Below are 22,684 nucleotides of genomic sequence, written 5' to 3' on the forward strand. Positions count from 1 at the left end.
GATGTGGGCGGCACCGTATCTGCTGCACTGAGAAAGATGCACTGTGGCTTGAACTCAAGGTGTGTGTGTGTCTCTGTGTGTGTGTGTGTGTGTGTGTCTTTGTCACATTATCACACTATAAAATCAAACCACAACAGGTCAGTGCAGAGTAGGGCAGGGTTAGACTTCATCACAGTAAACTGATACTAAGCTGCCTAACAGATTAGACTGGCATCGTCTGTGTGTTATATTGTGTCTTTTGATGCTGTTCGTTGGTGTGGAAGTGTGAGAGCGGCCGTGATACATGTGCTCTCTGTTACGTAAAGTCCAGAGGCCGCTAGAGTGTTGCCTGTTTCTGACATTCAGCACTGACCCTGTGACTGTAGGGTGGGGGCAGAGGCGGAGGTCACAGGAAAACCGCTGCACTGTGCAGAGTACAGAGTGTGTGGAGCAGTGAAAGGCAAAGTCTGTGGCAGCTTAGTGCAAAAACACACAAATATATGCACACACACACACATACACACACCATCTGTCTCTGTGCATTTATACACACACACACACTCACTGTCTACTAAAGCACTACAACATCTGTTTGTGCTTTCAGGCCGGATGAGAGTTTCAAAACAAACACCTCTTCTTCTGAAGCATATCACCAGTTTACAGAAATAGAAACTTCTGCTTTTGTCCACCTCTCAAGTGTGTGTGTGTGTGTGTCTGTGCACAGAGTGAGAGAGACACACACATACACACACACACACACACACACAAACACTCACAGACTCACAAACATTTCCATAACAACCACGGTCTAAAATCACAGTTTTATTAATATCACAGATGGTATTTTAAGTATAAACAGAATTCATTCTTAAAGTGGTTTATATTTGGAACATTCTGTTCATGTATAAAAGTTCTCCAAGATGCTGGAACAATCTACCTGCCAGGCACCTGTGTGCAGGTGTACTGAGGAGAACTGGTGCTGTTTTAAAGGTAAAGGGAGGGGGGGGCGGGGTCACAGCAAATCCGGATCTGATTCCGGTTTTTTTTTTTCTTCTCTGTACTTTGGATGAAGAGAAATGACAAAACCAATTCATGGCCTTATTTTTAAAAATCATCCTCACTTTACTTTTGGCGCCTAAAACTTCTGCGCAGCCAACAGAAGCGCGTGCGCAGGTGAACGCGGCTCCTTGGAAATGGTTTTATATCAAACCCGCCCAGTCGCTCAACTTTTGGCCCATTCACGTGCTCCTGCGCACCTGCGCTCTGAGGGCGTTTCTTGGCTCGTGCGCTCCCGCGAGGCGCAGCGGGCAGACAGCAGCGCGCGGCTCGCTGCAGAGACCTGTCTCTTTAAGTTGGTGTCAAAGCCGATTAGCGCTGATCTCCGTCGTGATTCTGTTTTCACCGTCTGTTCTCTGAGTCTATTTTTGTTTTGCGTTGCTGACGGACCGAGAGGTTTTGTGCAGAGACGCTCGGCGGTTCGAGCGCCAGGTAACTCCACGTCAAAGTTTGGAGCGAAACGTCGCGAAGTGCGGTTTGTTTTCCGCGGCTCCGCTCGGCAGGTTAGCCCGCGTTAAAACCCCGGTCTGAGGAGCTGTGAGTGCGGTGCGCGCTGCGCCGCGGACGCTCCAACTTTTTATACCATGGTAAGCCTGGATTACCTTTTCCTGCAAATGGAGACACTACCCGCTTTCTCCTCTGTATCCTTCCGCTAAAAATAACGGCAGTCCCCGGAGCACAGCGGGAGATGTGATGTGATGCGTCGGGTGACTGTTTGAAGTTGGCACCAAAAAAAAAAAAACCTACCCCGGGTGAACGTAAAATGCAGAAGAGCGTGCGGTACAATGAGGGCCACGCTCTGTATCTGTCGGTGGTTGCGCGTAAAGAGGGCACCAAGCGCGGCTTCCTGAGCAAGAAGACCACGGAGAACAGCCGCTGGGCCGAGAAGTACTTCGCCCTCTACCAGAACGTGCTCTTCTACTTCGAGAACGACCAGAGCACGAGGCCCTCCGGTATTTACCTGCTGGAGGGATGCACGTGCGAGCGGGCACCGGCGCCCAAGGTCTCCGCCATCAGCAAGGAGCCCATGGAGAAACAGCAGGTGCGTCCCACTGTTCCGTACTGATGGAAGAAGTATTCAGATCCTCACTGAAGGGAAAGTGCTGACAGCACAACTCCACAATTATACTGAAGTATTATGAACAAAATGTGCTTAAAGTATCAGACGTAACAGAAGTCATGGTGAAAAAAGGCATTTGATGCTGTTTTATTTCAGTTATTTCTTTTCATTTCTTCTTATATAAACAGGTTTCTGCACCACGGTGCTTCTTAAAAGCTGCCTGTCTGAGTCAGTCCTCGTTTCTTCGTCTCCAGTTTGAGGGTTTTCAGTTTTTCTGTTTTCCGTCCTTGTAAGATGAACATCTTTAACAAGCGATTAATCAGTGAATAATCAAACTAATCATTATTTTCAGCCCTAAATCAATAACAGAGAAACTTCACCTTCTCTGTGTGGATGTGTCCATGTTTTCGTTCACATGCCATCATCTGCTCCTTCTCTCATCTGACTGTAACATCACAGTTTGTAATATTTGGGAAATCAAACCTCTGTAGAGAAGGTGGTGACGTGTTCATAAAGACCCTGGAACTATTGATAAATTCACTCTACACAGAATTTGTCCTTATGAAAATATTAGTTCAGCTGGAGCTGATGCTAATTTTAAATGACCCATATTTGTGTTTTTGCCGCTGCAGGGTATGAAGATGTGTTTCATCCCATGAGCAGCTGGCGTAACGTAGATTATTATTTAAAAAACTCCTCTGAGGAAAAAAACTGAATTTTCTTCTACACACTCGACGCCACGATGCTGTTTGTTTACGCTTTGTTTGTCGATTTTTAGCTGGATTACATGAGTGAAATCTAATCTTCCCATCATTGCTCAGGTAATCTGTCACGCCTTGTTGGACACATGTCACCTGTGACACCCTGACCCAGTCATGGCTTCACATTCTCTTGTTTGTAGAGGAAAAAGGAGCAGACGTGTCGGAGTGTGTTCACAGCTTTAACCTGCTCACACACCCCACTGAGGTGGGAACCTGCTCAGGTGATGTGAAGCTCAGGTCACTTCACCTGTTTACAGCTGGGCTGAAATCTCTTTCTCTGTCTGTCGGTGCTGTTGTCTCTTCAGATTCATAAACGAGAGAACAGGCCGCTGTATTGTGTTGTTGGATGTTTGTCTAACACCTCGCCTGTGTTGCTCATCCTGTCATACACAAACATACTGGTAGTCGGATGCAGAGGAGGACATACTCCTTAATCTGTTGTTCACACTTTCACACCCTCGAGCAGATCCGTCTGCGTTTAGTTTAGAGGTTCAGGGAAATGACCCAGAATGTTCTACAGGATGGTTGAATTGAACGAACTCGGCGCCGTGAGCTGAATCCTCCAGCTTCTGTGAGCTTTTTGTCATTATAATGCCACATAAAGAACACGTATCACTGTCTCATGAGCTCCATCGCGGCTGGTTCATGTTTTCATGCACTCAGGGAAGGACAAACACCTCTGTCAGGTCTGAGCTGCAGTTTATTTACCTGCCGACATTTTCACTGACACTCATACGTCAGCAGTAAGCTGATACTGCCTGATATACCGACCCGGCCAGTTCATTCAGGGCTGCAATTAGTGATTATTTTCATTATCGATTAATCTGTAATTCTTTGTGATGAAGTGAGTCTTCTTGTGGGCTGTCATGTTCCCAGAACCTAAGGTGAAGTTCTCAAATTGTGAATTTTTGTCCAATCAAAACTCACCATTTGTCAGTTGCTGTGCAGCTGAGAGGAAGCACATCTGACGTCCAGACTAAAAGAAGATTCGCGACACAGTCGTCGTTTGATGTCCACCTAATGAAGGCCACTCTGTGGTTCTGACCACGAGCTCAGTCTGAAGCGGAGGTTTTTAATGGAGCGACATTAAAGTCAGACAAAACATCAGAGGACATCAAAGCTCTCCTGCACAGCTGATAACTCAGCTCCTCTGATGCCTTCCCTCTTCACAGATTCTCTGATAGCAGCAGTATTTATTCAGTCGCCTGTATCTGTGGCTGGGCGTGCTCGGGATAATTTCACTCATTAACATGACTCTGATCAGTATATTGATCTCAGGATACTAAATATGCGTCTGTGTGCACAAATCACGATGCAGAAAATCTCATCCTCTTAAATCTGGATTTAATTCTTCTTTTAAAATAAAAAAAAGTTGTTTATTTAGGGTTTAAAAATTCAGATTCAGGTACCAACTATTCCAAAAACTATATATCGAACTTATTCATTGTTCAGTTATTTTATATATATATATTTCACACAGCCACGTCACATTTTCACTCATCTCAGAGTCGCTTTGCATGTTCAGGGCAGATGTTTCACGTAGGGACTGATATTGCAAATGAACTGTCTCAGTTTTGTTTTCGAAATGGCTCAAAATGTGATCAGCGTTAAATGGTAGTTGGCGGATGTCGCTGTGATTGTGGAGGTTGAAGTTTTGATTTCCACCTTTATCACACTCAGATACAGAAGCATTAACCATAAAGACGCAGGATTCATGGTAGAAATGTGTGTTTTAAGGGACAGTAAAGAGGGACCCACCTGGACAGGTAGTGTTTACGCAGTGAGCGCAAAGTTTGTATCATCCCCCCTCGGCTGGATTAGTCTAAGATGAGGTGAACAGGGCATTAAATATTAATGTCAGTGAGCTACAGCAGACTCCACTGTTATGATTGCTGCCTAATGAACTGGAACTTTGTAAGCCGCGCTAAAAGCTCGTGTAACTCATCAAAGGACAAACCTGTGATCCGTGTTTTTGTGCACTAATCTGTTTTTTTTTTTTTTTTCAGGCAGTTGTTTCAGGAGAAACTAACACAAATTTACACTTCAGCTGCATTTACACTCAGAAAGCTGCTGCTGATGTGGCACTGATATTTTCACTCTTTAACTGCTGTTCAGATCTGCTCAAACTGAGTCTCTCTGTACGACTTCTGAGCAGCAGAACTTGATAATTTTATTACTAATTTGAGGATTAAATCTTGTTAAGACGAGTCATGTAACTGTAAGCTGTTTAAATGTCAGAAGCCATCTTTAAACCAGTAAGTACATATTTGTTTTATATATTTTTTTTTGGACACTAGTGAGCTCGTTGTATTGTCACCTCCTAAAGTTTGTGTTTTGAATGTGTTAGCAAACACATTCCTGTTTGCACGTCCAGCAGAGACACGAGGACATTAGCATTTATTTGAAGTCCTGTTTCAGACGACCGGACTGATGAAAGTCTAATATTGACTCATACTGACTTTTAGCTTTGGCTGTCTTTCTTGAACTGGCTGCTAAAAACCAGCTAGTCACTGGTTTTGCCTGCTGTTTAGTGGGTTTGTCAGTTTGAGAGTGAATCTAAACATCAAAGCTTTGGGCAGTAAAACCAAAACAATCAGCTGAAAGACGCTAAAAGTCATCACCTTTATTCCAAAGGGCTCGGTCAGCTGTGCCGAGTTATTCATTTATTTATTTTTCCTCCTTCCCACCGTCGCTTTATGCTAATGTTACTGCTCACTATAGGCTACTCACCCATGCACCACCAGAGTGATGTGTTTCCATGGTGACGAGGGTTGATAGTTGAAGTGGCTCCTGTACGGTGACACATACAGTAAGTTGGACGTGGCAGAAAACAGAGAAATGAAGTGAGAGGAGAGTCAAACAGAAACAGCAGAGGGCGGTCAGTGATGAAGAGGAGGAGGAGGAGGAGGACTGAGTTAGGTTTTCAGATAAGAAAGATCAGTAATGAATGTGTTTTTTCGTAATTGCGTGATCATACGTTTGTGTTTGGGTTCTTTGCTCTGACAGTTGCAGAGCTCAGTGTTGCGTTCGATGCTTATGAAACCACAGGCTCAGTGTGTGTGAACACGGAGGCTGGCTTCTGTATTATTAACTGTGAGCGTGTGATGCTGTCTGCGTTTGTGTTGGTGAGTTTGTGTGGCGGTGCTCTGGGATGCTGCTGTGCTCGGCTAAGAATAGCATCCTTGCTGGTCCTTTTGCCTGCAGTCACTGTCTGAATACCAAGTCAACACAACTGCACCTCGCACACAGAGACTCGACCACACACTGCTGGTACCTGGCCCACCTTTTACTGTACGCTGAGTGACTCTATTTGTCTGTGTGTTGTTCGTCCTTCTCTCCGTGCAGTGCGTGCATAAAGCAGATGAAACAACTTCCCAAATCTTTTAGTTTTTTCTCTCCTATCTGTGCATCAGGATGGTTTAGGTTCAGAAATGTCCCGAAGCCAAATGGGTATTTTAAATCCTGTGCTACAGATGCTGTGTGTGTGTGTGTGTGTGTGTGTGTGTGTGTGCGCGCGTGTGTGTGTGCACTCGACAATGAAGCAGAAATCAAACGTAGACAAAACAAAAACTGCAAATAAAAGATGAAGACAAAACAGTGACATGATGAAGGACGGCCACAAACCGGTGGTAAATAAAATGTGAACACAGCCGTACAGAATAAAATTTACCTTAAAACTTTAAATTAAACTTAAAAGTTCTACAGTTTATTTAAACCTGCTGATTGCAGGAACGGGAAAAGTCAGTGGTGGACTCCGAGGATCTGTCCTCAAATTCTGCTGCAGTTTTCAGAGTTCGTCTGAGCTTCATGAATATTTCACCGTGGAAGCGAAAAGTTTGACCTGCTGGTGGCGCTAAGTGAAGCAGCACATCACCAGAGTCAGTCGGCTTCATCTTCCTTAGTGATTACTGAGATATTTCAGACTGAACCCATGAGATGGAGCGGAACCGGTGTCTGTTTTAAAGCTGATAATTTAAACTTTATTTAAAAGTTAAAATGGCCGTGATGTTCAAAGGTTAAAAAAAACAAAAAAAAAAACCAAGAATCCATAAAATAATAATGGTAATACCGACAAAATACGACAACAGTGAGGTTTAACACCACAAAGAAAATGTTTGCTGCATATTTAAACAGTTGTACAGCTGAGTGAGTTCATGTAGTGTGAGTGTGTTGAATCCCAGGACGTGAGTTTTTGTTCTCTCTGTAAGTGAAGGAGAGGTGAAGCGAATAATTCAAACCCTCGTTCTTCAGGTCGTTTCCTGCTGCAAGTGATGCTGAGTCCAAACCACTGAGCGCTGGCTGCGAGTAGCAGCCCTCTTATTTCTGAGTGTGTGCGTGCCAGCCTGATTTTTGTGACTGGACGTAGTGATGGTGGGTGCAGGGCAAGGCGAGGCTTAAAGCTGCCTGTCTGTCTCTCTGTCTCTCTGTCTGTCTGTCTGTCTCTGTCTGTCTCTCTCTCATTGTTATGTTATCCTCCAGCTTAAAGCAGGCTTGTGGCCGGGGAAGCCGCATTAGCAATGCAAGGAGCTGTACGAGCCATGGTGGTTATGTAAACCCTCCCTCCCCCCCCCCCCCCCCCCCCCCCCCCCCCACACACACACACACACACACACACACACACACAGACAAGCCCTTAAGCCTTTCTCTGGTCCGTAGCCTGCACACGCTAGCAAGTGTCCCTCACCCGCTTATCGTTACATCATTACTATACAGGCCTATTTCTCTCGCTGTGGCAGCGTCACAGCAAAGTGTTTGTGAGACGTTACAATGTGAAAATCAATTCAAACTATGCAGCAAGTTACTGTCATAAGCCAGTTACTATCATCAGTAAGTTACTATCATCAGTAAGTTAGTATCATCAGTAAGTTACTATCATCAGTAAGTTAGTATCATCAGCCAGTTAGTATCATCAGTGCACAGGTTTTGGTTTCACAACAAAAACTACGAAAGTACAGAAAAAGTTCTCTTCAACAAATAGAAAAGAAGAGATGGATAATTCAAAGATTTCTGATGCTAAAGTTCTGTCAGCATTTATTATTATTATTATTATTATATTAGCCATCCCTATTCCCTTTAATAAGATAAATGTCACGTATTTTGAGATCAGTGCTGCTGAGATGTTTAAATGGTGACTGTATGCTCATGTTTCTGATGCTACTGATTCTGTCTGTTCTGTTCTATTTCCAGTTTTAAGCTGTCAGGCTGTGAAATGTGTGAGATATCACAAATATATGGTTTAAAGGTCATAAAAACATTATTAAAAAAGAGTAGTGGTTTCATAAGTTTACTGCCTTAAAAACTGGTATGTGTGATTCTGTTGCTACACCTGTGGAAGTCTCATCAGTTTGCTTACGTGAGCTGGTTATCATGAATCGTTTCTGTCCCACAGAATAAAGCAGGGAGTTCAAGTTTTCCTCGGCAGCTCACGTCAGGGCAGACAAACACGCCGTTCTTTACCATTCACGCTTTAATTCACGCAGCTGACACAGGCAGTGAATTCAGAAAATAAACAGTCCAGTGAAATCGGTTGAAAACAAAGGTTTTCATGAGAAAGGCGTGATGTTGTCGTCCCACTGCTGTTGGAACATGTTCATGCATAAACACATGGGAATCACAGGCCTGCGTGTTCAGAGGGTTTTACAGATGCACACGTGTACTTTCTAAATTATACATACGTATAAAAAATGGACGTATGGATTATTAGAACGACTGCTGATCCTAAATATGACAGCGGGTGACATGAATTATTTGTCAACATGAAAACATTAATATGAGACAGTGACAGAGACTTTGCATCATATGAACAGTTTTAAATCACTGACTTTGTTACCGTTAGTACATGTTTAGCTTTAAAAATGTCAGCTTTAACCTGATACTGATGTGTGAGGTTTGTGATCTTGTTTTCGTCTTTCCGTCACGTTACACGATCTTATGGTTTGACTGAAGATGCATCAGCCAGAGCTCGGATATAAAACTGAACCCTGTGATCTGAAATCCGTCCTCTTCTCTTCAGCGTGTGAGATTACGATTCTGCCATAAAACAAATCAGTGATTTTCTGACCCAGTTGTTTGTTTGTTTTTTTTCAGCATCTTACGTAACAATGAGAACAGACCATTAGACTTAGTTAAGGCAGATTTTCCTGTGTCCCTTCATGTTTGTTAGGAAGGTGGTGTCATTTCTCACATACCAGCCAAAGACATGTCGAACCTACTCATGTAAGTCTCTTAATTAGATCATTGACCTCGGTGCGGCGATGCCGGAGGGGACCTAACGTGCTGTGACACGGCGGCTCGTCACCGTTGATGTGTTGTGACAGATCGGCAGCGCTCGGTGCTTTGGAGATAGGCTGGTCATCTGGGTTATCACCTAGAGGCGACATGGCGCTCGTGGCTGACATGACCCTTTCATGGAGCTGCAGGAGTAACGGTCGGGAATCGAGCTCCACAAATCACATATTCTTTATAATAACAGCCACTTTTCAAAGTTAGTATGTTTCTGTGACGTGGGACAGTCCCCCGACCAGGAACTGAACTCTGTGGTTTGTGCCTTAAACATGAGGTCACCTCAGAGCTCGTGGCGTTGACGTGACTTTGGTCTTTCTGTTGGCGATGCAGATGTTTAGTTTCCCGCTGATGAAATTAAAATGACAGAGTGAGTGAACTCTCACCTTCAGCTGCTGAATTCGTCCTCGTCTCAACATTTACATCAGAGGTAAAAGTGCATTTAAAATGTATGAGTGTTTAGTGAAACATCCTGTGTGACATCCTGTGCGAAGTGCTGTGTGTTCCCACTCCCTCGTGATGCTACCGATACATTAACAAAATATCACAAGTGCAGGAAAATTAAAGACAGATGTCTCCTGATCTGATGTTGCACACAGGTTTCTGTGATATGTGACTGTTCTGTTGAATCCTTCTTGGCCTGAACGCACCAGTTGTGCTGCGGGCGACTGCCCAGGATCTTTGGCAGACGCACACATTTTTATTTAAATATTTCATATTTAATTACATTTAGCTGTTGAGTCTCATTACACCCAGTGATGGAATACAGCTAAGTACGTTTATTTAGGCTCTGCACTTAAATACAGGTTTTAGGTGCTTTTGTTTCTTTATCTTTTTACTTCACTGTGTTTTAGATGGAAGTATCGTACTTTTTATTCTGTTTCACCACTTTAGTTAATAGTTCCTTGGTATATTATGATGTTGAAAAAAGAAAAAATGATTTAATATCAGTTCATTTGTATTTATTTGGCATGAATCCCCCGTGTTTCCTAACATCAGGTACAGAAACTCAGGTGACATCTATAGATGCTGGACATACAGTGAAATTCACCTCTGACTGTTTTGCGTGTTCTCTCTAACACAGCACTATTTCCTGGTCATCTTCGGCCACGATGGACAGAAACCTCTGGAGCTGCGGACGGAGGAAGAGACAGACTGCAATGAGTGGGTGGAGTGCATCCAGCAGGCCAGGTAAGACGGGGACCAGCGTGGAGGCGTCACTGCTGGAGACTCAGACTCTTCTCTGCTTTTTGTGCTCTGTGTTTTTCCCTATCTGTTTAACAGAGAGAGAGAGAGAGAGAGAGAGAGAGAGAGAGAGAGAGAGAGAGAGTGTGTGTGTGTGTGAGAGACTGTGTGTGACTCTGTGTGTGTGTGTGTGACTCTGTGTGTGTGTGTGTGTGTGTGTGTACATGGACGTGTTCTGCTTGCAGCAGTTCACATTTAGGTCACACTGGTGCTGTATTGCTGCACTGATTACATCACAGACTTGATCTCGCCACTCGACCTCTGCTTCTCCCGGCTCTCGTCTCTGGGGCCGTCTCTCCTATTTTTATCTTGAGATCCAGTAGAAAAATACGATGCGCCTCGAATCGCCTGTTTGTTTTTACATGATGACATGATCCTGTATGTGCACACGATGTTGGGCTGCTGCTCCAGTCCGGGTTTGTAAGGAACAGAGACGGATCAGACCCGATGAAGCTCGTGTTAAACTGCACTCCTCACCCTCGTGTCTTTCGGCCGCTGTGCCTGTCCTTTTCCCACGCTGCCTTTAGTTACTCTGACATCATCATCGAGCGCGAGATCCTGATGCAGAAGTACATTCACCTGGTCCAGATCATGGAGACTGAGAAGATTGCAGCCAATCAGCTTCGCACTCAGCTGGAGGACCAGGACACTGAGATTGAGAGGCTTAAAGCTGAGGTATGCATGAGTGCATCCACATCTGCGTGCGCATGCACACATAAACACACCTACTGTCACGCACGTGTGCGTGTGCGCAGGCTCTCAGATGCACTCCCAGATCAAAGCATGCAAATGCAACTGGCATGATGGGAAAACACATGAATTTAGAGCATTTTTCCCTGAAATGAAAGCACAGCAGGACTCCAGTGATTCTAACACCGTCACTTCCCTATCATACAACGATGCATTTGCTGTTTCATGAATACTTTACCGCCTGTGCTGGTGTGTTGTCACATGGACACTGTTGTTGTGCCAGATTGTCGTGTTGAACAAAGCCAAGGAGAGGATGCAGCCTTACCAGAACAACCAGGAGGAGGAAGACCCGGATATTAAAAAGATCAAGAAGGTGAGTCGCTGATGTCATAACAATAAGTAGAGAGACAGAGAGAGAAGAACGGTGAGAGACACCTTGTCGTGCTGTGGCTGTGCAGGTCCAGAGTTTCATGCGTGGCTGGCTGTGCCGGAGGAAGTGGAAGATCATTGTTCAGGACTACATCTGTTCCCCTCACGCTGAGAGCATGAGGAAGAGGAATCAGATCGTCTTCAACATGGTGGAGGCAGAGACGGAGTACGTCCACCAGCTGTCCATCCTGGTGAACTGTTTCCTCCGCCCGCTACGCATGGCCGCCAGCTCCAAGAAACCTCCCATCAGCCACGACGACGTCAGCAGCATCTTCCTCAACAGGTGCGGTTTTCTTCTTTTTCATTCTGTGTGACGGGTGAGTTTCAAATATTTCATCTTCAGATATTCATCACATTCACTCAGTGATTTCAGACCAGCTCTCCCTCTTTAGTGAGACCATCATGTTTCTGCACGAGATCTTCCACCAAGGTCTAAAGGCCCGGATCGCCAACTGGCCCACGCTGGTTCTGGGTGAGAGATTATACACATTCACTGCAGTATATAAACAGATGAAGAGAAGCACACGTGAATTTATTCCGCGGTGTTGTTGTGTGTTTTCCCTCTCACGTCCAGCCGACCTGTTTGACATCTTGCTGCCCATGCTGAACATTTACCAGGAGTTTGTGCGTAACCACCAGTACAGTCTGCAGGTGCTGGCGAACTGTAAACAGAACAGAGACTTTGACAAGCTGCTGAAGCAGTACGAGTCCAACGCTGCTTGCGAGGGACGGATGTTGGAGACATTCCTCACGTATCCCATGTTCCAGGTACTGCACACCTTTTTTTTTTTTTTTTTTTGCTAATGTTGATCTCCTTCAGCTACTGTAACGTGTCAACAGTTGAATCTTTTCTTCACAGTAGATTAAGACACCGGTGTGTTTGCTTGTGTGTCTGTGTGTGTTTCAGATTCCACGGTACATCATCACTCTCCACGAGCTGCTCGCGCACACGCCTCATGAGCACGTGGAGCGAAAGAGTCTGGAGTTTGCTAAATCCAAACTGGAGGAGCTGTCGAAGTAAGTGTGCTCATGTTTCATAGACCGGAGGCGATCGGTGGAGATGATGATGATGATGATGGTGATGATGGTGATTGGTCGTGTTGTCAGGATGATGCACGATGAAGTGAGCGACACGGAGAACATCAGGAAGAATCTGGCCATAGAGCGGATGATCGTAGAAGGCTGTGACATCCTGTTGGACACAAGTCAGACCTTCGTCAGACAAGGTGAGTCTCACCAACACCTGTCTCAGCGCCGAATCATTTTACTCCAGCTCTCCGTCACCTCTCGCTCACCCCCGACTCTCTCCGTGTCCAGGCTCTCTCATCCAGCTGCCGTCCAGCAGTGAACGGGGCATGCTCAGTAAGGTCCGCCTGGGCTCCCTCTCGCTGAGGAAGGAGGGGGAGAGGCAGTGCTTTCTGTTCACCAAACACTTCCTCATCTGCACCCGAACATCTGGAGGAAAGCTTCACCTGCTCAAGGTGGTCCTCACCTGTCCTGTCCACAGAGTTAATGACGCTGACTGTCCAAACGGGTTTTATCGATAAAATGCTGAGTTTTTCATCATCATCTGTTAATAATTTTTAATTATAATGTTTAATAATTAATTAGTCTGAGACGTCCCCCAGCCTCATGTTATCAGACAGTTTTAGCCAATCACAGATTCATTGTCAGCAAATATGGAAATTATACAGAAATGATGTTTAGATGAAGCAGTTTTCGACTGGGGTTCAGGCTTTTAATGTAAGTATTCCTGTATTATCACAGACAGAGTGAAAAGTTACCAGTAAATAAAAGATAAATGGACAAAGTTAAAGTCATATTTTAAGCAGAAATACCAAAAATATTGTGGCTCCATCTTCTACACCTCTGACCACTTTACTTTCAGGCATTAAATCTGTTCTTTTCTCATCTCCGACAGCAAGGAGGAACGTTGTCTCTGATCGAGTGTACGCTCATTGAAGAGCTGGATGCCAGCGATGAGGACTGTGAGTATCTTAAAAGCCAAATCGCGTCTGACCCTGACGTCCAGTCTGATCTCAGCTGACTGTGGTGTGGCCCGTGTGTTCACTCCTGCAGACAACGCAGCAGGTCAAGGCTTCAGCCATCTGGAGTTTAAAATAGTGGTGGAGCCTCCTGACGGTCAGTCCTTCTCTGTCGTCCTCTTGGCTCCGTCTCGCCAGGAAAAGGCTGCGTGGACCAGCGACATCAGCCAGGTAGGGCGGTCTGATTAAAGCTGCTGGATCAGGATTTTAACTGATCTGAAGAAGTCATGTAAACCGGTCTCATGTTCCTCTGCTCTCTGTCTCAGTGCATCGATAACATCCGATGTAACGGCCTGATGACCAGTGTGTTTGAGGAGAACTCCAAAGTTTCCGTGCCGCACATGATCAAGTAAGAGAAGAGGATTTCTGACGTTCTCACACTGTGGAAGCGGAGATTATATTTTCTGAAAATCTTCTCCGTGTTTATAGCGCGGATTTAAGTAACTGTTAACTGTACAGGTTCAAGTGTAATGTTGCCCCACATAGTCGCAACAGCACCAAATGTGGATTAATCCGCTATTTCCTCCTGTTTGTTTGATAAAAACTGTGAGCAGCTGCTTCAGAATATCGCCTTTACTGTTGTTATTATCCTGAAGGTCTGATGCCCGACTGCATAAAGACGACGTTGACATTTGCTTCAGCAAGACGCTCAACTCCTGCAAGGTCCCACAGATCCGATACGCCAGCGTGGAGCGTCTGCTGGAGCGACTCACGGACCTGCGCTTCCTCTCCATAGATTTCCTCAACACCTTCCTCCACACTTACAGGATCTTCACCACAGCTGCCGTGGTCATTGACAAGCTGGCGGACATCTACAAGAAACCGTTTACGTCCATACCTGTCAGGTACGCGTCGCAGTGTCTGGACCTGCCTGAGAAACACCTTCATTTGTTTGCGTTTTTCATGTGTTCATCCGTCCTCATCGTCCTTCCCGCTCCTCTCATGTGTCAGACTCATTCAGTGCATCTTATCATCTCATTATTCACTTCCTTTCTTCATCTCCCACCCTGCCACGCACTCTTCCTCCTCCTCCTCCTCTCCCTGTCGCTGTCCCAGGATTGAGCAGCATTCATGTGACCGTCTGTCCATCATGTCCCTCTGTCCTGACTACAGTCTGAAGATCACACAGCTTGCACTGGACCAGTCTAAGTAAATACCATCAGGGGGACTGGTGAGTCACGTGTACCGACTTTTGTCAGAGATGGAGTTTTAGATCAGCTCTTCCTCTCTCTCAGGTCTCTGGAGCTCTTCTTCGCGACCAACCAGGGCGCCTGGGGAACGGACCCCCTGAACAACAAATCCCCGAGGCTCTGCCGCAAGTTCTCCTCTCCTCCTCCCCTCTCCATCCCCTCCCGCACCTCCTCCCCCGTCCACTGTCGCAAGCTCTCCCTCAGCTCCCCGATCAGTGTGAAAGCGGGAGCCTTGGACCTGTCTACCACTCCCTCCTCCTCTGCAGCCAATTCCCCCACCTCCAGTCACAGCCCCTCCATCTCCTCTCCTCCTCCCAGCTCAACCAGGCCCCCCTCGGGCTTTTCCTCCCCTCCGCCCACCGCCACGCGCTCTCCCAGCCTCCCCCAGGCCTCTGGGGTGTCCTCGCCTCCTCCCATTTCCACCAAGGCCCCTCTGGACCTCAGCCGTGGTCCCAGCTCCCCAGAGCTGAGCCCAGCTGCAGGGGAGGACGTCAGCGGAGAGCTGCCTCGCATCGACGCCTTCTGTGGGAAGCTGAGGAGAAGCATCCGCAGGGGTATGTAGCTGGAACACAGACGCATATGATTCACACTCAGTCGGTCCCATATGAGCATCAGCACATGTGTGGGCACACGCCTTAGTGTCGACTCACACTCACTGTCGTACTGTTAGAAAACAACAGGTAAATGCATAAAGTTTAAATTGCTCCTCTTTGGTGTTGCACTGAAGTTTGAACGTTAGCACCATCTGCTGCTGAAGTGACTTCAACTTCAGCTGCACTGATTTCTGAATTATTTATTACCAATATTATACTGGAATCCGACACATCACTGACAGTGGCCTGCCAGCCCAGAGAGACACAGGAGACATAAATGGGTCACCATTCTTCATTCCAACATCTGGCTTCAGCTGACAGCTCGTTCACGATAAAAACATCGGCCGAGCACGAGGTCAGAAAACCTCTGAGGACTGAGGACAAATAGACGTCTCTCACACGGCAGCAAGAGTGTCTCCAGCTACACACTGTCAGACACACACACAAACTGTGTGGTTAAAGTGTGTGTGTGTGGCTTCTTTCTCTAACAGCTGTCTTAGAGTCAGTATCTCTGGACAAGTTTATTCCTGAATCACCTGCGAGCAGCGAGCCGGGCGACTTGTCTCCCTGTCGCTCACCTTCGACGCCGAGGCATCTCCGCTACCGACAGACAGGAGGTACAACACACAGACACACACACCTGTTGTTTCTCCGTATGGTCTTTTGTGCAGTTTTTAACGTGTGCTGTTTCTTGCAGTCACATCAGGGGAGAACTCTCGCTGTACGATGTCGCCGGCTTCAGCGTTTGCGATCGCCACTGCCGCCGCCGGGCACAGCAGCTCCCAGGGTGAGCCACGAAGGTCGAAACACGAACAGGAAGTGTATCAGATCGTTTGCGTGGCGTTAAAGGTGTTACCTGGATTAACCTTGACGTTTTTTTTCTTCCAGGTTTTAGTAATTCTGAAAAGGCCTGTGACAAAGAATTCATAATTCGCAGAGCTGCTACCAACAGAGTTCTCAATGTGCTGCGACACTGGGTTTCCAAACACTCTCAGGTGAGTGCACAGCTTTTATAGACAGGTTTGTGAGAGTAGAAAACAGCTGTGGATCCTGTGAAGCTGTGTTTGGTTTTACACTGAAACAGCAGGAATAAGCAGCAGTTTGAAGTGAACACTGCTGAGGTGAGACTTTCAGTTTGGGACTCGGCGATCGGACTGGTGGCTTTGGATGGAGAATGTCCCACTTTTCTGTAACGAGGCTCGTCCTCAGTGCGACAGGCTGTTGTTGTGTCTGTTTTCGACGCCATCACCTCCCGCGTGTCTCGTCTCCCTGGTGGAGGTGCTCTCTGCTCTGCGTGTCTGTTCTTCCACCCAGGAAGCATGCAGAAAGGTCAGCCTCCTCCCCAGGGAAACTGGAAGGACTATCATTTTCATTTAAGATTATATAAGATGCTATTTTTGTACCTGGATGTTTTGGCCTGAAGAGCGAACATTTATTATTTGGTCCTATTGATCCTACATCACTGATTTTCAGGTCTCACTTTGCGAACACTTTAAATAACAGCCTGTAAAGGAGAGTGTTAAACGTTGTACTTACAGAGAACCAGTGAACAGTGGAATGTGACTGAGAACATTTACTGAAGGTGCTGCTGTGGTTCGTCCTGTCGTGGTTCGTGTTCCTCCCACAGCTCAGGTTTACCTGTGACTCTAAATTACCTGTGAGTGTGAGTGTGAATAGTTGTTGACTGACGACCTGTCGCCCGCCCCGTGTCAGCTGGGATTGACTGCAGCCACCTGTCACTCCTGAGGAGAAGCTGGTGTAGTTTATGGATGGATGGATGGACGTTTACTGAGATTCTATACTGAACTACTTGTCCTGTTTTTTTCTTCTACTCCACCGCAGTTTTTCTACTGCAGTACAATAACCTGAAAAAATAAAAAAACAAATATACTGACTCCTTACTTTACACATATAAACATATGACAAGGACAAACAGAAGGGTGAGCGCTTTGCACTTTATTTTTCGTCCTCTGTCTTTGTCTTTAACAACCTGTTATAAACGTCCTCCAGGGGGCATCATCCTCCTGTGCACTGCTGTAGACATGTCAGGGGCAGGCCGGAAATGCCCTCTGTATATTAGTTATAATAATAATAGATTCATATTAATATAATACATTTATCAAATAAAGATTTCAGAATTAAGATCATTATAAATATGAAATCAAGTATTTCTGAATAAAATGTGTCATAACAGGACAAACCTGGACACTGTGGGACCTGAATCTGTTTGAGCTGTAACTGTAACTCAGCTGCACATGTGAATGAATGAATGAATGAATGAATGTTTTTTTATCATCAGGACTTTGAAATGAGCAGCGAGCTGAAGATGGGGGTGATAAGTCTCTTGGAGGAGGTGCTGCGGGATCCGGACCTGCTGCCGCAAGAGAGGAAAGCAACAACAAACATATTAAGGTCCACAGTCCCCACTCTAAAACATCACCCATTCATCCATTCATCCAATATGTCTGTGAACACTCAGTCATCAGGCCTTGGTGTTTCAAAGTGTTTGTTTAATCTCAGGTTTTTGAATCTGCCGCGGACATGAAGTTTATTTTCTCACTCATCAGCTCTGTGGACTGTTGCTGTAACAGTGTCTGCTCTGCTCCTCAGTGCCCTTTCACAAGAAGAACAGGATGATGCTCAGCTGAAGATAGAGGACATATTACAAATGGTCAGTGTTATCCCAGTGTTAGCCACCTGTTAGCACAGCACAGTGTTTAACAGAAGGATTCACTCACAGACTTTACTCATGAAACTAAGTAAACCTCGGAGCAATAAATAAAATGTAAATGATTTATCTCCTGGCTGGAGCAGAAAAGCTGTCCCCTGCTGCACTTCATCGCGGTAAGAATGATGTTATCACGACGAAGTCTCTCCCTTAGTGGAAAGAACCAGTTGTAGTTTCTGTGTATCGTGAATTCTGTCACAACCCTCGTCCACAGTTAGAGCTGGTTTCCCAGTTTGTGAAGTTAACTTAGTGTTTGTGTGGCTCCGCAGTTCTTTGAATTTTCTCCCTGTAATTCTGCACACATTAAAATACTGTGTGTGTGTGTGTGTGTGTGTGTGTGTGTGTGTGTGTGTGTGTGTGTGTGTGTGTGTGTGTTTCTAGGCCGAGAGTCCTAAGGCAGAGTGCTTTGAGTCTCTCTCAGCGATGGAACTGGCAGAACAGATCACTCTGCTGGATCACATTGTGTTCAGGAGTATTCCCTACGAGTGAGTTTGTCCGGAGCATCACAGCTCACCAGAAAACAAACACGGCCGTACTGTGGCTTAAATACATACAGTTCGGTAAACCGAGGACTTGTTAGGTGTCAGGTGACCTTACCTGTCCGACACGTGCAGTAGGCCGATCCTGATATTTCATCGTGTCAGAGAGCCGACGTTTAAAAGTGGTTTGTTGGTCTGTTAAAAATATTACGACATAACTGAAATAATATGAAAAGTAAAACTTTTATGATTAAGGGAAAATAGCGTTGATATTCAAAGGAATTTAAAAATCAGTGGAAGATCTTCAGCCCTAACGTGGACACACACTGTCTGAGTCTGATGGTTGGTGTCCTGCAGGGAGTTCCTCGGTCAGGGCTGGATGAAGGTCGACAAGACTGAGAGGACTCCGTACATCATGAAGACCAGCCAGCACTTCAACGATGTGAGACCAAACATACAGATGCAATCAGTTCAAAGCTGTTTTTCCCCATATATGAAGGGATTAGTCACCAGTTCACAGATAAAACAGGCTGATACAACCAGATAAACTCATGAACCAAATGAGTTTAAAATATTGGTTTATTTTATCTTGTTTTGGTGTAAAGTCTCCCTCCCTCTCGTCCTCTGCCCACAGATGAGTAACCTGGTGGCGTCTCAGATAATGACCCACACTGACGTGGGCTCCAGGGCCAGCTCTATAGAAAAATGGCTGGCGGTGGCAGATATCTGTCGCTGCCTCAACAACTACAACGGCGTGCTGGAGATCACCTCTGCTCTCAACCGCAGTGCCATCTACAGGCTGAAGAAGACCTGGGCCAAAGTCTGCAAACAGGTTCATGTCCCTGCTTTACACCGCTGTCGTGAACACAAGCTTAATCCAGACGCCACATCTGTTATAACACTGCAAAAAATCTCTGTGTTTTCTAGACAAAGGCTCTAATGGACAGGCTGCAGAAGACAGTGTCCTCAGAGGGGAGGTTCAAGAATCTCAGAGAGACACTGAAAAAGTAAATGCTGCCAATTCTCAGAGGATAGTGGAGTGATAAGTGTTTAAATCCAGCCTCTAAAAGCCACCTGATATTTATCCTGTGTGTGTGTGTGTTTGTAGCTGTAACCCTCCATGTGTGCCGTACCTGGGCATGTACCTCACTGACCTGGCTTTCATTGAGGAAGGAACCCCCAACTTCACTGAGGAGGGCCTGGTGAACTTCTCCAAGATGAGGATGGTAAAGAGAAATTCTTCTATAACCTGCACTCGTGTTAAAAGTCTTCAGATCCAGATCCACCCGTCTGAGCGGTGGTTCAGTGTGTTATCTCCTGTGGTTTCTCAGTCCTAAGGTTTCTGCTCCTTCATGACGGAAACAAATGTGTGCAGGTTGTTGGAAACAGTCTTGATGTGGTTTGTCTGGTCTTTAGAAGTTTTAATCTTCAGGTTTGTCTGAAGCTTGAGTTGTTCTGCGTCTGCTTTCTCAGATTTCTCATATCATCCGCGAGATTCGTCAGTTCCAGCAGGCACCGTACAGGATAGAGCACCAGCCCAAGGTGTGTCCAGCAGATGCATTCAAATCCACTTTCTTTACTGTGAAATTGTTTGTGCAGTGTGAAGCGATTGGATCGTAACTGTGGTCCATCCCACCCAGGTGACTCAGTTCCTCCTGGATAAGACGCTGGTGATGGATGAAGATACCCTCTATGAGCTGTCGCTGAAGATTGAACCCCGGGTTCCACCTGGCTAATTATAATCATCATCACACAAACACGAAATCTTAACACGCAATTTTTTTCAGCACAAACAGGCAAACAGTGAATTAAGGCAACTCGAGTCTGACTCTTAGTGAAACGGGAGGATGTTGCATCGAACACCACCGGTTACTGGGCTCAGGACACTCAGGAGAAAATGTGCCTTGCTGTATGAATATCTGATGTGTATATTTAGCAAACACAACGGACTCTGTGACACAAAACTCTTTGCCATACAATTGTACAGTTATGACTGTAGAAACAACCATGTTAGCTACTGAACGTGGCTTTAGAAAGTAACCAGTTGCTGCTATCACACTGTAAATACCAAACAATCTGCCTCTGTAGTCTTACACATCTGCTCAGATGGGTTCTGTATTACATGTCTGACCGCGGCCAGGTTGACCTGCTTGTGGGGGCGAACCGTTATTACCCCCTCTGTGCACTGTGTCTGTGTGCTGGCCCCAGGTTTGCTGTGTGGCAGCTTCCAAATGAATTCACACAGATGCACCATGTACACACGGCATCTACACGGGGTGTCTAAGGAGAACTGGAAGCTGCTGTTGCAGTGAAAGTTGATCACGGGGATCAAACGCAGAAACAGGTTTTTTCAGCTCATGGAGGAAACACCTCACAGGGCAGCAGAACACGCTGCGAGCTCTGAACATCGACATCTCAGCTTATAAAGCTGAGGTGAAGTGGAACAGACACAGAGGAACATTACATTTATCTGGAGTTCTGTTTGTGTCCACCTGATGAATGTAACTCTCCATTTAACTTAATTTCCATAGAGCCAAAACAATGAGCTGAAAGATGCTAAAATACTGTGTAGAGTTAAAGGGGGCTGAGGAGTCGGGTGAGGGTTCTCTCTGGGTTTGTCGCTATGAGCCAACGCTTGCACTTAACGCCGTCATTTCAACCACTTTCAGTATTTAAACGTTGATCAGTGCTGCTGTTAATGCCGTTCACTCACGCCTGCAGTCAGCTGACTCAGGAGAAGGACCCGGGCACAGAGCGTTCCCCACAGAACGCGGCTGTTCCTGCGAGCTAAGACCTCTTCAGCACAGGGTTTCTGGGGATCCTGGGAGTCTGGGTCCCTGGGTGAGTTGGCCGCTTGGTTTTCCAGCCTTTTGTATGATACGTCTGTGTGCAGAGACACGCTGGGTTTCCTAATCAGCTGGAGCACAGTCCAAATATTTAATCTACCTTAATACTTACTGACTCGTCTGTGTGTCTGTGTCAACTCCGGCTTCACCTCAACATTTTTATATCTTTACTCATCTGTTAACACAAAAGGATTCTGTTGTTGTTGCTGTTATTCTACAGCATTTGCATGTTACAGCAAAAATCTTTGTATATTACAAACATTCCAAATCTGAAAATATGCTTATATCAGATATCAAATACTAGATATTGTTACGCGTCTTTACAATCAAAAGCACGTCTGCTTCAATTCACGTCTTTTCAGTTTTGTAATTTTAGTCATTTTGTACACGAAAGTTTCAGATTTTGAAAATAGTTTCATGTCTGCGCTTTTTTAAAAGAACTGGCCCAAAAAGTTTCTCACATTCAAAACTCAGCAGTTCCATTTCTTTTCCACGTCTCGCTGGTTTTATTGGTTCCTCATCGATATGATCATTTAATCATGTTCATATTTTAAACCTTGTTGACTGTGGTAGTAAAATAGTAATAACTTTGCACTATTGCTTTATAAAAAAAGTCAGTAGACTCTAAACTCGTTTATAGCATGAATATAGCATGATGTCCCCTCCTTCCTCCAGATCACTGTTATCCTGGTAGGTGACTGTTACTGAGGTTTGTTAGGTTTGTTCTTGTTCTGCTCGTTTCCTGATGTCAGGAATCTTTGAACGATCTAATGCATTAGTGTATAAGACCCTTGCTTTCTTACACTTTTATTTTAAATTCAACTTTTGCTGTTGTAATTTTTCCATTAATTTCTCTGTGTACAGATATTTACACACTCACAGGCTTCAAAATAAAAGAAAATGTGAATTCTAACACAGTTGCAAGTTTTTGTTATAACAGTTTAACAACACATGAAATGTGCTGTAACACAAAACACAACAAAATACAGAAATGAGTTGCAAATACAAACAAACAGAGAAACTGAGAAAACAAAATGGAGCTAAATTCCTCGTGAACAGGCTCAGACGTTCAGGCTGCTGCTGTGGTTTGTGATTCATGGAGTCGATTGCTGATTAATGGTTTTGAAAGATGAGCTAACAACAAACATGAAGGCTAATGCTAGCTGACTGGCAGATATCTGTGATAACATCTGGAAACTTTTGTTTGTAACTCCGTTCTGTTTTGTTGAGTTTCCTGTTTCCTGTGTTTGGTTTTGTATGAGTTTTCTCTTCTTGCAGCACTTTTCATTTTCTCTCATGTT

General features: G+C 45.3%; 1 protein-coding gene across 1 annotated transcript; it reads left to right on the plus strand.

Moving 5' to 3' along the window:
* Positions 1-1,253: 1,253 nt before the first annotated feature.
* rasgrf2a (Ras protein-specific guanine nucleotide-releasing factor 2a) lies at positions 1,254-22,290 on the plus strand. The gene is made up of 28 exons (XM_041058358.1): positions 1,254-2,077; positions 10,223-10,329; positions 10,911-11,058; positions 11,357-11,446; positions 11,532-11,785; positions 11,895-11,974; positions 12,077-12,270; positions 12,410-12,519; positions 12,610-12,728; positions 12,820-12,983; positions 13,424-13,490; positions 13,582-13,718; positions 13,814-13,896; positions 14,144-14,392; positions 14,604-14,696; positions 14,783-15,291; positions 15,822-15,947; positions 16,028-16,117; positions 16,219-16,325; positions 17,630-17,742; positions 17,941-18,001; positions 18,440-18,543; positions 18,895-18,979; positions 19,172-19,369; positions 19,465-19,544; positions 19,646-19,763; positions 20,011-20,079; positions 20,178-22,290. The coding sequence occupies exons 1-28, from the start codon at positions 1,799-1,801 to the stop codon at positions 20,271-20,273; spliced, it is 3,930 nt and encodes a 1,309-aa protein (XP_040914292.1). The 5' UTR covers positions 1,254-1,798; the 3' UTR covers positions 20,274-22,290.
* Positions 22,291-22,684: the final 394 nt, after the last annotated feature.

This window comes from Toxotes jaculatrix, chromosome 16 (assembly GCF_017976425.1).
Source record: "Toxotes jaculatrix isolate fToxJac2 chromosome 16, fToxJac2.pri, whole genome shotgun sequence".
Lineage (NCBI taxonomy): Eukaryota > Metazoa > Chordata > Actinopteri > Toxotidae > Toxotes > Toxotes jaculatrix.